The sequence below is a fragment of the Oryctolagus cuniculus genome, chromosome 10, assembly GCF_964237555.1.
Source record: "Oryctolagus cuniculus chromosome 10, mOryCun1.1, whole genome shotgun sequence".
Classification (NCBI taxonomy): domain Eukaryota; kingdom Metazoa; phylum Chordata; class Mammalia; order Lagomorpha; family Leporidae; genus Oryctolagus; species Oryctolagus cuniculus.
Window position 1 is genome coordinate 46229004 of NC_091441.1, and position 17627 is coordinate 46246630.

The 17627-nt window shown below is 38.0% G+C and overlaps 1 protein-coding gene across 1 annotated transcript in view; it reads right to left on the reverse strand.

Moving 5' to 3' along the window:
- DSG3 (desmoglein 3) overlaps positions 1 to 6537 on the reverse strand; it is a 43595-nt gene extending 37058 nt beyond the window's left edge. Inside the window, exon 1 of the mRNA XM_008261176.4 lies at positions 6240 to 6537. Coding sequence (XP_008259398.1) covers positions 6240 to 6287 — 48 coding nt within the window. The 5' untranslated portion in view covers positions 6288 to 6537. The remainder of the gene's footprint in view (positions 1 to 6239) is intronic.
- Between the last annotated feature and the right edge of the window lie 11090 nt (positions 6538 to 17627).

Consider the following 17627-nt stretch of genomic DNA (forward strand, 5'->3'; position numbering starts at 1 on the left):
TGGATATTTACATAAAATGTCATTTTAATTAATACTAATAAAATGACTACTTGTTTTAAATTCCTAAATAATTATTTGATGTTTTAAAACTATATTTAAATTGACAAATAGATATTATATAATTATCATGTATAATATGTTGTTCTGAAATATGAATACATTCTGGAGTGCTTCAGTTGATCCAATAAATATTTAAATTACTTTCTAACAATTTAAATCAACTAAATTGTTTGTTTTTGTGGCCTGACTTGAAAATACCAATGTAGAAAAAGTATTCTTTGTCTTGAAAATTTCTTCTTTCCTTATTAGAATTTTCATTATACAATTTTTCAAATGTTCAGTCCAAGTAATTTGGCATAAATAGAAATTATAAATATTTTACTAGAAGCAAATTGGTTATTAAGTTAGAGCAATAGTATATGAAATAATTTGATATCTGTATGACACATTTGCTAATGAAGATGAGTATAATTGTATATTAAGGGTACTTCTGAATATGCCAGATATGCAACACATATAATTTGAGGATATGAATGGCTAGATTTTTAAAAAAGCATTTGTAGTAACACTTTCTATTTAACTGAGTTTGGCCAAAGATTTTGTTTAGAGTTACCTCAAACTTTAGTGTGGGAAGGACAGACCATTAGACTGGATTAGATTCAGGGAGCCATTCCTTGCTTGGACCTGTGCATGGTTACTCTTCCCATCTCTAGAATGGGGCTGAGAGTGGGTCACATCACTCCATTCTGGGAAAACTGGAAAATAAATTACGTGATTCCAAGAAATTATTTTAAGCTATAAGCATTAATTTGTATTTATTAATTTTTTGGGAAAATGGTATAAAATATATATTGGTTGGTGTTATTATTCCTATAATTGCTGATATACAATGATTGTGAATGTGTCAGACCCTAGAGATTATTCAAAAAACATGTTTCATGAATGACTGTATATGTAAAATTCAGAAGAATATTTATCTTTCCAGGTATCTCATAGCTTTCTCTATATACAGATTCTTATTGGCTGTGATCATAAATAAATCCATCATAAATTGAAAATATCATGTCAAAAACACATTTAACACACCTAATCTACTGGACATCGTAGCTTAGACTTGTTGACCTTAATGTGCTCAGAACACTTACATTAGCCTACAGTTGGGTAAATTCATTTGGAAAAAAAGCTCATTTTATATTGAAGTGTCAAATGTCTCATGTAATTTATTGAATAGTGTACTGAAACTGAAAACCAGAATGGTTGTATGGGTATACTCTTGCACCAGTATAAAAGCAAAAAGTGTAAATCGTATCATTTTAGCTAGGGAATATATATAAAATTTCAAATTTTAAATATAATAACCCCAACATACTCTAATAAATATTTTATCCGTCAAGGTAAACTCAATTGAATAAAAATGATACATGTTTTAGAATTATTATTTAATTTAGGACAGCAGCTATTTTCAATAACTGATTTTTTTGGGTAAATTAAATTTAGAAAATCAAAGTTTGTTTAATGATAGATATTCTAAGAAAAACACTGTTGTTTATACTGAAACACTATTTTAAAAGCAATGTAGGATGCATGAGGTCAAGTACAGTTAAATAAAATTAGACACTGTCTCCTGAATCCCTGAACTTAAATCCCAGGCCCAGTCCTGCACCAACTGATATAACTTGGGAATGTTAGTTAATCCTTCAGTGACCTTGTCTGTAATGTTGGGATAATAATCTGTAACATTGGGATAATTTACCTTACAGATTTGTTATGATGATTAAACAAATTAGTAGGTGTAAAGCACCTCAATGAGCCTTAACCCATAGTAAATGCTTAATAATATATTAATTACTTCTGCCAACAAAAAAAGCATAAAAGCCCAATTTGATTGATATGAACTGACTTCTTATTTAATTCAAGGTACATAAGAACTCTTTTTCTTGAGCATTAGAAAGAAAAGAAAGTGCTCGAGTGTACAGTTATTTAGGCTGCTCATTGCACAACTCCAGGGGGCACTGTTCACATGGTCGTTTGAATGACTGCACCTCCTAGAGTTGTGTAGTACACTCTCTGGCCAGACGCGCAGTGGCCCTGCTAGAAAAATGTGTGTTTTAGTAGGATTCACATTATCATCATATAATTGTAGATACTAACCAATTGTCTATAAGGAGCTTCCCAAAGCAAGCCCTCACCTAAGGCTATCAGATTGAGTCTTTACTGGAAGGAAAGTGCCAGGGCTATGAGGTTTACGAGAATCCTCATGGACACGGACTGTTCTGGCTCCGGGTGAAAACCGGTTTCAGGTATTAAGCAAGTAGGAGTGCTAATTGGTAGAAGTAATTATGCCTTTCCTGATTTATGCCCGAGTCAGGCAGGGCTGGGCAGAATCACTTGGCAAGGTAATTCTGATACAGAATCTTAACTTCTGGAGAGATTCAATAGGAAATTTGTCTTCATGTATTTAATCACACAAGAAACTGGATGGTTTCATTGGTGGAGAAAGGATAGCTTGAAGATTTTCCTTTAATTAAAAATTTAGGACACTTCGGCTAACATTCTTTTATAAATGCTCACTTTTTGCATGTTCCTTAGAAGATAGTTGAAAATAGTTCCTCTATATCTAGATCATGTTCTAAATCAGAAATAAATATTAAAGCTACTCTCTTTCTTCTACTACCACCAAATTGTTTTTTAAAAATTTCACTTTAAAATCTTTGAATTTTAAACATCTCTATTAATTTTGTAATCAATATTTTTTACATAATATGGTAACACAAATTTAAATAGCTTATTATCCAAATGCTTGTAATAATGTTATATGACAAGCAGTGTTTTGTATTTTGTAAACTAGAAGACATTATACAGTAGTATCCTTTTAAGATGAAAATTTTTAAAGATTAAATCACAAAGATAAGCATTTTCACCCATAAACCCTTTTCTCAAATTTCTTATTTGTATTGTGTGAAATGGGTCAACCAAGTACAAGAAACTGATGAATATTACATATTTTCTTCAAGAATAGTCAGGTGTTCCCCATTCCTCTTCCTCCTAAATAATTAATCTAGGAGACAGGACAGCTGAAAATTTGAAGGAATTTCCAAGTTTGAAAACATATTATTTCCCCATACCCATTATTATATTCATTTATAATATAGCTTTTCACTTTTCTCTCTACTTAAAAAAATCTCACAACTTCTTTTTTATATCCTCTAGCTCAAGAAAAATGTAGATTTTCCTTAACTTAAAACTTATGTTGGTGATTATTTGAAACAATAAGACCCAATGTTAAGAAGTTATTAAGAATCATCACTATTATTAAATTTTGCAATTAATACAAATTAGAATGCTATAAAACACTTTATATTTCTCAAAGTGCTTCTTTGTACACGATGCTGCTTTATTCTCACTACTACATTTTCATTGGATGAGGGGTGGGATATGGTTATTCTTACTTGACAGCTGAGGCAGCAAGACCTGGAGTGAGTCAACAGTGCAGCTATAGATCAAAGTCTATGACTTTGCTAGGCAACCCTTGCGTGGTCATTGGATAGTGGAATTATTTCAAAGCCTCTAAGCATGTCTTCCAACTTTCAGACCCCACCTTTCAACAACAAAAGGTGTACATTCCTACCTGACAATGTTTTTAAAAGCCATTGCATTTTCCCCATAACCACACAATTTCAACACTCTGGGTGGCTCCTCATTTCTAGAAGGATCCGGTTAGCCTTCACAGGATGTACTTTTTAGTCTCACCCTTGTCTGCCTTTCCAATTCATCTCTGATTCTCTAATGCAAACTTTCGTTCCAGTCAAACCGGTGTGTCCATAGCCCCCAGGCAAATGCCATGGTTGCACCTGCCTTTGCTAATGCTAGTCTGACAATTGGAGATACCTCCCTTTGGCCTATCTCTCCTTAGCAAATCTCAGCTCTCACTGAATTCATGGTGCCTCATCTGCCTGCCTCACTCCTGACTGGAACTACCTTTCACTAACAGCATAAATAGTAGACCAGCATTGTCTAATATAAATATAACAAGAATCATAAAGGTGAGCCATGTATATTATCTAAAATTTTTCAGTGACATTAAAAAAGTTATAAAGAGGTAAAATTCATTTTAACAATATCTCAATACTATCATTTCAATATCTAACTAACATAAACATCATTCATGATGTATTTTACATTCTTTTGTTTAGGTTTTCAAAAATGGGATATAGATGTTATACTTAATTGCTCATCTCATCTCAAACCAATTGATTAAGAACGACTTGTGCCCAGTGGCTACCAAATTGGATAGATCAGTTCTAGGTCATCTTGTTTAACAATTATGTATGAAGCAATATTGTTTAAGTAGCTTATGTATATGTGTGTTTGTGTGTCTGTGTAATTTTCTTCTTTTTTTTATTTATTTGACAGGTAGAGATATAGATATATAGAGAGAGACAGGAGAGAAAGGTCTTCCTTCTGTTGGTTCACCCCCCAAATGGCTGCTACGGCCGGCGCTGCACTGATCCAAAGCCAGGAGCCAGGGGCTTCTTCCTGGTCTCCTATGCGGGTGCAGGAGCCCAAGCACCTGGGCCATCCTCCACTGCCTTCCCGCGCCACAGCAGAGAGCTGGACTGGAAGAGGAGCGACTGGGACTGGAACCCGGTTCCCATATGGGATGCTGGTGCCGCAGGCAGAGGATTAACCAAGTGAGCCATGGCGCTGACCCCCTGTGTAATTTTCTTGGATTAGGAAAATACCTTTCCTGTCACAGTTCCCCTGTCACTAGCACTATAGGGTGATTGTGAGGAATTTTATAGTTTAAAGCAGCTCATTCAATCATTCATTTATTCATTGGAATAATCGTGTTTCTACTATAAGAAGGATATTATAGTAGGTACTGAGGATACAAGATGAAATAGGAGGATTTAATGGGAGGACTGCATGGTCACTCTAGAGTCACAGGAGTAATTAGAAGGGATTGATAAAGCAGGGAAGTTAAGTTGTGTTGGTCCAATTCTATGTCTTTTAGCACTGCTTTTCTGACACCTCCAGCCATCCCTTAGCTTCCCAAGATGGTTATTGGCTTGCATATCTGTGTTATCAGGCTACTTGCCGTTTAGTCCAGAAATGTCCCACTGGAAAGGTTTAGTAGTCTTCACCTGTCACATTTCTCTTTGCAACATTCTTAGGTCCAATAAATCCATCATATAACCAAGACAGTTACAGTGTCCTAGTGAAGCAGAGTAGTAAGAAGGGGTGCCGCTCATTTTCTGCTTGAGCATTGTCTTGAGAAAGAAGGCTGGGAAATTCTAGCCTGCAAAGCCCCCTATTCTAACATCAGACCATTCTAATTTTTAAGAAAGGTCTTTCCTGAGGTGCATCTCCCTGTAACTTCTTGAAGTCCACTTATCTCAACCTTTCAAGAAGAGGAAATGAGGTAAACTGAGACCTAGACCAACCAAACTCATCACTGACAATCTGAGAATTAGCATTTTGATATTCACTTGACATTCATTTATGGCATATTGCTAATCTTACACCTTCATGTAACTGACAAGACTGTAATATATGTTTTTTTCTTTACCAAAGCAACATAGTTAAGGCTAATCTTTGCTCTCAGACTCTACTTCTCTTTTAGCCAACATTACATACATGTTTCCAACCAACACAAATATTACTCCCCCAAAAAGTGGCTTATACAATGTTTTATGTACTTTTATTTCCTGACTGGATGTTTTATACATAATAACTAAACATCTACACAATTTGCTTAATAATCCTCTCAACTTCATTAAAGTGAAACATTGCAATGGCTTTTGAGTAGTTTAAAAACAAGTCAGGTGTCAAGACCAGGCATGCAGAGTTCTTAGCCATATGCTTAAGAGACATGTAGCCTTGCAACACTGAAGTGACTTTCTCTTGTGTGTTTTTGTCTGCATGAAAGAAAATGAATAAAAGCAATACTTTGAAGGAAAGGAAAGTGCTGTAGAAAATATCTGAGATTAGGATAACTGAGTTTGTAAGACAAAGAAATACTAACTGGTTATTTAAAAATTCATTGCTCAGTGGTTTATTTTTCTATGTAAAATACGTTAGAAGAACAGCAAATGGAGGAAACTGGTAATCTTTACGATCTCATATTGTTTACTTCTACTGTACACTCTAGCATTTATGATAGGGAGTTAGCAATCAAGTGTAATATTCTCTAACTGGAAACACAAAGTTTGCAATTATTGGAAAAATACGGGACTTACCATTAAAATGGCCAGAGCCCCTGTGGTTCTGGGGAAGAGCCAAGCCATCCTCTCTGGTTTCCCTGGTGAGCAAAGAGCAATCCCAGTGTCTGTTCTCTCAACCGTCTGCAGAAGGTGTCTCAACCAAGCCTGTCCGGAGGCCTCACTGTAGTCTTCCCCAGGAGTCTACAGATGACTGTTAGGCTGCTCCTCCCCACCCTGCAGGGAGGATTGGTCTCACCAGAAACGCTTGCATCACTTTGCTCCCAGGTAAAAACTTAGACACACCTCAATTCCTAAAGCAATGAACTCCATTGTTGGAAGCTGAATGAAAAGTTCACAGGCTACAGACAAAGTTTAATGGGAAGGTACCAGATGAGTAACACTTTAATCATAATGTGGAAGTGCAAAAACTAGTCCTGACCACACTGAAAAAGAATCTGGTTGGTTTCTTTTGGTTACAATTAAAATTGAAAAAGAAAACAAAGCCTATAAAATTCCCCCAAATCTAACTTGTGGAAGAACATTTATTTTCAGCCTGAGTATGTGTGTGCAGATTTAAAGTTATGCAAAATGTAGGTGTTAAAGAACAGTGTATTTTATTGAAAGCAACTGCAAATACAAAAATAAAAATACATCACACCAGGCAGTTATTAACACAGATTGTAAAGAAAAACAATTAGAAATAAAATTGCAGTAAACAATTTGGATATTTGAAATAAATAAAATAATGCACCACCAAATAAAATCTGACTATGCTCAAGTTACATCTTCCCAATTGTATGTTTTTAAATTTTAACTTAAAGTAATTACATTGATGAATAAGATAGGTTATATTCATGTTTTTTTTTAATTACTCAAGACATTTTTCTCAGAGCAATCAGTTGTACAAAAGTGCTTCAAAAAGCTTGTAGAATATGTAATTAAATGATGTTTATTTTGGTGAAAAAATTTCAAATTATATATGCAGAATATTCAAAAAGTTAATGGAAATGTGTCATTAAAATTTATGTATTTCAAAAATTTTGGCAGCAAACTAAACATATCTTTTAATTCCATTTTCCAAAAATCTTTTGAAATACCTTCATAATCTCCCAAACATTTGGACCCTAAACCCTAGTTACTGGATAGGGGAAAAACTACTAACACCATTTTGGTTAGGTTTATGTTATTTTTTAAAAAGAGATTTATTCATTTTATTTGAAAGTTAGAGACAGAGACAGGGAGAGAGAAGGAGAGGAAGATGTAGGGGTGGGGAGGGAGGAGGGAGGGGGAGAGAGAAAGAGAGAGAGAGAGAGAGAGAGAGAGAGAGAGAGAGAGAAAGGTCTTCCATTCATTGGTTCATGTCCCACATAGTTATAATAGCCAGGGCTGAGCCAGGCCCAAGCCAGGAGCCAGAATCTCCATCTGGGTCTCCCAGATGGGTGGCAGGGCCCCAAGCACTTGGGCCACTTTCTGCTGCTTTCCCAGGCACATTAGCAGGGAGCTGAATTGAAGCGAAGCAGACCGGATTTGAACCGATATGAGATGCCATCACTAGCAATGGCTTAACCTGCTGACCACAGCACAGATCCCTAGTTAGGTTTACTTCCAATACTAAAGTTAAAAGCACTCTAAAAATTCCAGAATGTCAATAGAAGGGTTTGGTGGGAGAGTGATTTATCTTTTATTTTTTTATTATTATTATTTTTTTAATTTTTTGACAGGCAGAGTGGACAGTGAGAGAGAGAAACAGAGAGAAAGGTCTTCCTTTGTGGTTGGTTCACCCTCCAATGGCCGCCGCGGCCGGCACACTGGGCCGGCGCACCGTGCTGATCCGCAGGCAAGAGCCAGGTGCTTCTCCTGGTCTCCCATGTGGGTGCAGGGCCCAAGCACCTGGGCCATCCTCCACTGCACTCCTGGGCCACAGCAGAGAGCTGGCCTGGAAGAGGGGCAACCAGGACAGAATCCGGCGCCCCGACCGGGACTAGAACCCGGTGTGCCGGCGCCGCAAGGCAGAGGATTAGCCTAATGAGCTGTGGCGCCGGCTGTGATTTATCTTTGGAAGTACTTGTGCATCGGATTTTGGAAGCTTGTTAGTTTTAAACCATTTGATCACAGAGTATTTAGGCAGAAGGGATTACATAGTCTCAGAGCTGCAAAGAACGTTTCACAGGGAAAATTTTGCTTCTTTTTAAATTGTGGTTAAAATACACATACCATAAAATATACCACTTTAATTATATTGAAGTGTATAGTTCAATGGCATTAAACACACTCACCTTATTGTACAATCATAACCATTATCACCTTCCATCTCCAGAAAATTCTTTTTTTCTGAATTAAAGTGTTTATAAGTTTTATTGGAACACAGTCCCACACATTTGAATTGTGAATGGTTGCTTTTGGGTTACAATGGGAGAATTAAGAAGGAGAGAGTAGATGGACAAAGACTATATGGCCTTGAAGTCAAAAATATTCACCATCTTGTTCTTTAAAAAAATATTTACTGACCCCCTGGATAACACTGTATATGATGAATCTGCTGGATGTTGATCCTAAGAAAGAAATAGTGAATCTTTAAAATTTGCTTCCACTTGGAAAAAAATTCAAAATTCACATTTAATATTTTTTGCAGAGTTCCTGCTAAATTCCATAAATCATATCTTATACAGTTTTTGGTTAGAATCAGAAGGTGAACTACTACTGAATCCTTTCCAATATGGAATAACTGAGGTGTAGACAAGGTCTTTTCTGAGTTTGGAAGCAGTTTTTGTGTGGCAAGATGAGTTAGCAAACAAAAGTGAATAGAAGCTGGGATTATTGAATTTATTAGGGATTTATATGCTGTGAAATCCAGTGAGCATAATGTCAGTGACCTTTATAAATTTAGTGTTTTAATTTGATTAACAGTGGTGAGAGGTCAGGGATTAGATGGATGTATATTTGAACTTTTTCTCATAGTAGTGTATTGAGAGAAAATACAAAAGAATGGCTTAAGACCAGTAGAAACCACAAAAATATACTAGAGCTCATTTTTTTTAATAAGAACATTACAGATATACTTTATGTCTTTCATAATGTTTATATTCTTTTTTATTTTTTATGATGAGAATGCATTAATTTTATAATTTTTTAAAAAAGTTATTTAAAAGCAATGTGAGAAAAAAATCCTTTGTGAATCACATAACAGTCTAAAGTTTGGAGCAGGAAATAAGAGACAAACAATAAACTTTCAATTCTTTTCCATAATTTAATATCTTGTAGATATTAATAAATTAATAAATATCTTCATATATTAAATATTGATAATTTGTATACTTGTTATTAAAATAAATATCTTCAGAGGATTATTGTGCAAAAGATAAAGGGGATTCAATCAATGACAGCGGAGGAATATGATAGTTGAAGGTTGGCTCATTTTGTTTCATTGTGGACTAAACTCTAGATAGGCTTATTTTATTCTGATTTACTTTTTAAAAACTCCAACTTGCTGATAATTTTAATAACTCAGGGCTCAAGAATAGTAATTATCTTCACTCTTTCCTTAACTGAACACAAGCTGAAGACTTTTTTGATTCTTCAGATTTGTAAGGGGTCTTGGTGGGGTGGTATACAAAGGCCTGGATGCCTCTGATTGGAAACTAAAACAGTGTACTTGGCTTGAGGTAGGCTGGCTCCAGCTGCTGTCAAGGAGGTTGCAGGAAGCAATCCCAAATTTCTTGTCGGACTCCATAGAAAGACAGGACTCTCGAATCTTCTGTGTGCCCTTAATAGTGCGTTAGGTCCAAATTTCCTTTTTTTCTTTCTTTTTTTTTTTTTTGAAGATCACACACAGCCACATTGCCACAGCAGTAGGAAGGTGGTCTGGAGTTATCCCTGCTGGGGGGCACATTTGCATAATGCCTTTGGGACTAAGTTATGTGCTCACTTGCTAGTCCATTTATGTCTGGGGCAAAGAAAGAAGGGAGGATTTTTCCACTGGTTTTTGGTGAGTGGTTATGTTATTGTTCTCAGGATGATGGCTTTGGAAACCAGAGCCCAACTTGAAACTGGCTCTTACTCAAGAGACTGAAATAAAAACAAGAGTCATACCAATAATAATCACAATCATTAAAAGGGACCTCCACTGTATATGTGTACTGTGTTTCAATTAGTACCCTGTATTGAATCTATAAGAGTTGGAAAATAGGTACAGCACATCACAGCCTTTAAAGGATGAAGAAATCACGCCTTTCTTGGCTGCAAATTATACCGTGGTACAAGGAGTGAAGACTTAAGAATGGACAGTGACTTCAGCGGTTCCTCTGCTGTTTCCAGCGCTCATTACCTACAGCAGTCCTCTTGTCTACCAAGTAGAGCATGTTAATTAAACTTTGCCTTCACTGGCAAGCCTTCCTTCATTGGCTTTGGTTTGTTTTGACTAGGACTGTGTATGTCATATATGTTATATGCATAACATGCCTCATATATGTTATATGCCACATACATCACTACTTTTGATATTTAATTGTTCCTGGATGTCCAAAAATCCATGATTTGAGATATTAATTCTACAAATCAAACATCACCAAAATCATACAATTATGCAAAAGTGGTGATCCATCACTTTTTGTTATTAACGGTAATGAAAATCATACATCTCTTCCATCAAAGACATTCAGAGATGTCCCAAAATGTAATAACTCTCCATCAGGAAAGAAGTAACTTTAACAGTTAGTGAAAATGGAGCTATTGACTCAATTTCCTTTTAGATGATTTGTAACATGGTTCACCATGTTTCTGCAAGTCCTGAAATTATTTCTTTAAAATGAGTTGCGTACTTTCTGAGGTATGTTCATTCAGGCACAAGCTTCAGAAAGGTAAACATGTGCTCCTTGAACAATTTTACTTATGCTCTGGGCCAGTGCCAAATTCTTTTTGCTCTGGATAATTGCTTATTTGTGGAAGCATTTTTTTTTCTTTTTAAAACATTTTTTATTTATTTGAAAGTCAGAGAGAGAGAGAGAGAATGAGAGAGAGAGATCTTCCATCCCCTGGTTCGCTCCCCAGATGACCACAAGATCTGGGGCTGTGCCAATCCGAAGCTAGGAGCTTCTTCCAGGTCTCCCATGTAGGTGCAGGGGCCCAAGCACTTGGGCCATCTTCCACTGCTTTCCTAGGCTCATTAGCAGGGAACTGGATGGGAAGTGGAGCAGCTGGGTCTCAAACTGGCACTCATACGGGACGCTGGCATCACAGGCAGTGACTTAATCCACGATGCCACAATGCCAGCCCAAAGGAAGTAATTTTTAAGGTCATGGAATGTGTGAATGTGGAATTTTCTAGACCAACCTTATGCTCACTTCAATAAAGTCTTTTAGGGAAAAAATTTTGTCTGGATCTTATGGTTTCTTGGAGGTAAAAGTGACAAAGCTGGATCTGTTTACACAAAGTGTGCTGAATCCATTTAGAGTTCTCTTTCTTAGCTTCCTTACTAGCCAAATTCATAGCATCTCTCACGAAGCCCAGGCAATGTCTTACATGTGGGCACTTGATCCTTTTCTGCTTCTTGTTTTAAAAAGATCATGGCTTCCAGTGTACTTGGAACATAATCAACACTGCCTGCGACGGCTTCCAGGGCACTGCCTGATGATCCGTGTGCTGTTTCCCTCTTCAGCCTCGTCACACACCCTCTGCCTCTCACATGCACCTTTTTTAGTTCTTTCAAAACCCTGGGCTCTTTCTGCCTCTAGTCTTCACTCAGTTCCTCTCTACACTTGCTGGCTTCTTCCCGTTCACCAGGTGGTAGCTAATGTGGACTTCTTAGAGAGGTCATTATTACCTCCCCCCGCACGTGTGCATCCTCATCCCCATTACCGTTGTTTGTCTTTTACTCACTCCAATTTGTTTCCTTTATACAGCTTTAGAACACCTGGTGTAATTTATTTTTACCTTGGGTTACTTATATTACCTTTCTCCGCCACTCCACTACAAACTCTATCAGAGAGGAATTGTATCTATTCCACTTAACTAGAATATCTGCAGGATTTTGCAGAGTGAATAAACGAAAATATCATCAAGAAATGTGTACAGGCCGGCGCCGCGGCTCAATAGGCTAATCCTCCACCTAGTGGCTCAGGCACACTGGGTTCTAGTCCCGGTCGGGGCGCCGGATTCTGTCCCAGTTGCCCCTCTTCCAGGCCAGCTCTCTGCTGTGGCCAGGGAGTGCAGTGGAGGATGGCCCAAGTCCTTGGGCCCTGCACCCCATGGGAGACCAGGATAATCACCTGTCTCCTGCCTGCGGATCAGCGCGGTGTGCCGGCTGCAGCGCGCCGGCCGCGGCGGCCATTGGAGGGTGAACCAACGGCAAAAGGAAGACCTTTCTCTCTGTCTCTCTCTCTCACTGTCCACTCTGCCTGTCAAAAAAAAAAAAATGTACAAATCTTTCTATAGGGTCAAAGGGAACATCCAGTTCAAATTTTTAATAGATTATCATCCAAAAGTCTGACAATAAATTGTCAACTAATTGATGTCATTCCTCCCCATTCCCTACCTTCTCATAAAGTTTGTTTCAGATAATTCTCCTCTGCATTTTTATGAGAAAATAGCATGTACTCATAAAATATATTTTAGCTCTGAGATCTAAGTGTTGTTTAAGTGCTAACAATTTATTAGACTGTAAGAAATGAAAATATGATTACAATCCTAAGTATATCAATTTAAGGATCCAGACACAGAACTAAGCAGGTCCTGGTCCTATTTTTTTTTTAAAGATTCATTTATTTCTTTATTTGAAGAGCAGAGAGACAAAAAGATAGAGGGAGAGACAGAAAGGGATAGAAAGAGAGATCTTTTATCCACTGGTTCATGGCCCAAATGGACGCAACAAAACCAGGAGCCAGACTTCCATCAGGGTCTCCCATGTGGATGGCAGAAGCTCAAGCACTTGGGCCATCATGCCCTGTGTTTCCAGGCACATTAGCAGAGAGTTGAATCAGAAGTGAAGCAGCTGGCTATCCAACCAGCATGCTGATACAAGATGCTGGCGTTGCAAGTGACGGCTTAACTCGCTGCATCACAATGCCAGCCGGTGTCTCTGGCATCTCTTCTGGACCTAACACCATTTTAGTCTTTCCACCATCTCAGGTGAGATGATGATATGACCTGAAAAAATGTGAGAGCCAGGCTGTAAAATTAGTGTTAATTCACTTATTTACAACACTGCTTCTCATTTGCACGTTTTAAATCTCCCTTTTGATGATGAAGAGCACATTTCACAGAATACTCAAGTATTTTCCAGTTGTGAGAGATGTGACTTCTGTTACTCTAGTAATCAAATTGTAACAGTTTTATTCCTGGTAATTCCTGAGGATGGGGATGTTTTGAAAAATAATTGTTAAAATTTAAATCTCAAAATACCACTCTACTCATGGGAGGGAACAATACATGGAATTCTCCACTGCCTCTCATGCCACATGCCAGGAGCCATGGCTGCCCACGGCAATGGCCACACAGCACTGTAGGAAGCAGATTCTGTCTGGGGAAAGAAGGAATCCTGGGATGTGCTTTGGACCTAGTGGTTAAGATGCCCTTGTCCTGTAGCTGAGTGCCTGGATTGGAGTCCCACCTCTGTCTCCTGATTGCAGCTTCCGATTAAAGCAGACCGTTGGAGGCAGCAGGTGATAGTTCCTGAACTTCTGCCATTCCTGGAAAACTTGGAGACCATTTTTTTTCTTATTGTTCGGTGCTATTTCCATACTCTGCACATGGGAAACTAGATCTGACTTCTCAGCTCCTGACTTCAGCTCTGCCCACTTGTGCAGGCATTTGGGGGCTGAACCAGAGGGTGGGAACTTCCCCTACTTTTGGATTGATCTGTATTGTCTGTCTGTCTGTCTGTCTATCTATCTATCTATCTATCTATCTATCATTATTATCTATCTCTATGGGTCTCAAATAAATAAATACAATAAGACATTTTGAGAAGAGAACAACACCTGGAAATAGCACTGAATGGTAAGAAGAAAGCACCTGCAAGGATTTCAGGAAGGGCTGTGATGCAGAACCATGAGCTCTAGCATGGTGAGGATGGGTATGCTTCTGAGAAGTAGAAGCTCGTCATTCTTTGTTCATCAGAGTCAGTGCATTTTTCTAGGAAGGATTCATGGATTACCTAGTGATCCTGTGCTGGCACTTGCATAATCAGTAGTTCCAAGTAATTTTGTCAAGCCTGGAGTTGCTGTAATTTGTACTGCACTATTAATACCCTGTCAAACTTGTGAAAAGATTAATTAGAAAGAATAGAATTTTTCTTATTTAAAATTTTATTTTATTTATTTGAAAGGCAGAGTTACAGAGAGAGAGGGGGAGAGACTGATCTTCCATCTGCTGGTTCATTCCCTAAATGGCCACAACAGCTGGAGCTGGGCCAGTCCAAAACCAGGAGCCAGGAGACTTCTCTGGTCTCCCACGTGAGTGCAAAGGCCCAAGGACCCAGGGCATTCTCTGCTGCTTTCCCTGTATAAGTAGGGAGCTGGATCAAAAGTAGAGCAGCCAGGAATGGAACTGGTGCCCACATGGGATGCCAACACCGCAAGCAGAGGCTTAACCCACTGTATCACAACCCTGGCTCCAGAACAGAAATTTCAAGTATATTTTTTTTGCTGCCATTTTTCAGAAGGCAAAAATGATATTTGCACCTCATGGGAATATTTATTTTTTTTTTATTAGTGCTCAGGAAAGCGCAGAACTTGAAGCTGAAGCACATGAGCATGTTTTTTCTGCAGTTTTGGACATGTCAACTTGGCATTTGGTTGAATAAGCATGATCATTAATTGATATTAAAATGAGGATTGGCATCCATTATGTACTTGGATTATTAATAAATCTTATGGCAAAATGTTGTTTAATCCATAGATTTTTTTTTTCCTACCTTGTTCTCATTAACTTCTTTGGAACATTGTTCCAATTTACTTTCCTTCCTTGAGACCTCCCCAGATTTGTATGGGTTCCTGTAGTCTGAACTACAGGTGTGTTTCTCAAAGCACATTCTGTGCAGCACAAATTCATGTTGTTGGATCCAAGGCTGGCACAACCGCAACAGATTTGGCCTTTTTCTGGAAGGTACACCTAGAGAGAGATTAAAAGTGGAGAGGACTCCACCTTGTCTTCTTCCTCATTAGCACAGCAAATGCATGAGTCAGTTTAGGCTTAATTTTTGATGTGTTAGACACAAGGCTAGTTTCATGGATCTTTGCTTAACTTGTGCAATGTAGTGACATAATGTTAGATTATGTCAAGATTGACAGTTTTTCAAAAACACCTTTTCATTCTTCAGAGCTTGAAGTGATGCAATTTATACTAATTTGGGTTGGTCAGACTTCATCTGAAGGAAGTGTATTGATCTTATGAAATTTTACCTCCAGTTGCTAGATTTAATTATACTGAAGCTCCTCAATTATCAAATTGGTCTATCAAGGTTTTCCTTTTATTTTGGGAATGAGCTACATTTTGATAATTTGTACTTTGCTGGGAAATTATTCATATATTTCTAGTGCTTTCGAATTTATTATCACATATCTGCATGTAATATTTTCCTTAGAAACTTAAAGATTGATTTTTATATAATGCATGGAAAAATTAGTAACTTTTTTTAAAAGACATTCAGGAAACCGGGAACCAAGAACTCCATCCACTTGGTTGGCAGGGGCCCAAGCACTTGAATCATCTTCTACTGCCTTTCTAGGCGCATTTGTGAGGAATTGGATCAGAAGTGGAGCAACCTGGATTTGAGCCTGCATCCATATGGAATGCTGGCATTGTAGTCAGTGGCTTAACCTGCTGTGCCACAAAACGCCAGCCACAGCTCACAGTTTTTGATGTTCAAGGCCAGAGTCAGCATTAACTCATGGTGACGGTTTCCTGGGACGTGGCTTCAGGGTGATGAGAGCACATGCATGTAAGAGCGATCACACGCCATGAAAGGAAGCCAGAGAGAGACGGGGAAGGGGCCAGGCCAGGTTGCTCTTTCTTTTTTCTTTTTTTTTTTCTTTTTTCTTTCTTTCTTTCTTTCTTTCTTTTTTTTTTTGACAGGCGGAGTGGACAGTGAGAGAGAGAGACAGAGAGAAAGGTCTTCCTTTGCCGTTGGTTCACCCTCCAATGGCTGCCGCAGCCAGCGCACCACGCTGATCCAATGGCAGGAGCCAGGTACTTCCTCCTGGTCTCCCATGCGGGTGCAGGGCCCAAGCACTTGGGCCATCCTCCACTGCACTCCCGGGCCACAGCAGAGAGCTGGCCTGGAAGAGGGGCAAGCGGGACAGAATCCGGTGTGTCCCCGACCGGGACTAGAACCCGGTGTGCCGGCACCGCAAGGCAGAGGATTAGCCTAGTGAGCCGCAGCGCCGGCCATAGTTGCTCTTTCTTAACAATCCTCTCACAAGAACTAACCAGAGTCCTGAAACAACAATATTTCCTTTAGATATATACCTAAGTTCTTAATTTGGGAGGTTTCTAATGTCAATGATAATTGTGTTTTAAGTTTCACATTCCACTTGTTCATTGCTGGTGTAGGAAAGCTATTGACTTTTCACATTTGTGTATATTAATTTTGTATCCCACACTCTTGCTATACATTTTTTTTAGATTCTTTCAGATTTTCTATGTAGACACTCATGCCATTTGCAAGCAAATATAGCTTTTTTTTTCCTTCCAAGTCTATTATTTTTCTTCCCTTCTTATTGCATCATCTAGAACTTCTAGTGTGGTGTTGAAAAGGATCGGTGAGGGGAACACACTTACCTTATTCTTAATCTTGGTTGGAAAGCTTAGAATTTCTTAGTGTCCAGTCTGATGTTATCTAGATCCATAAAACTTTTTAGGTAGATATTCTTAATCAAATAGAGGAAGTTCCCCTCTATACCTAGCTTACTAAATATTTCTTTTTTTTACTTAAGTGGTGGATTTTGAGCAAAATGTAAGGTCGGAATCATGTTTCTGAGGCAATCTTTCATCAAAGAGCAGGACTATGATATTTGGGAGAGAATCTAAGATCAAGATCTGAGATACTACGTCCACCTGTAGGATGTGCTCAAGTTTCAGTGTCTGAAAAGATTTTTGTGAAGTTAGTATTCAGAAATCCAAGTCAAGTGTAAAGGGAGACATACTCAGAATAAAAGTCAAGATTTCAGAGGGAAAAAACTCCAGAAAACAACAAAACATAAAATAAGACTGGAGTACAAATTAGGAGCAATCAAAATAGGTGGCTATGAGGTAGATCAAAATGTTCATGAAAAATGAGCTAAAAGATATTTATTTTGCTGCAAAATTTTTTCTTGAAATTAATGTATAATTTTCAAAATACACATTTTCCATGAACTTTTTTGAATTCCTCTGTATGCTTGTATTTCAAAATATTTATGCATCAAAATAGACGTATCTTTCAAAAATTGC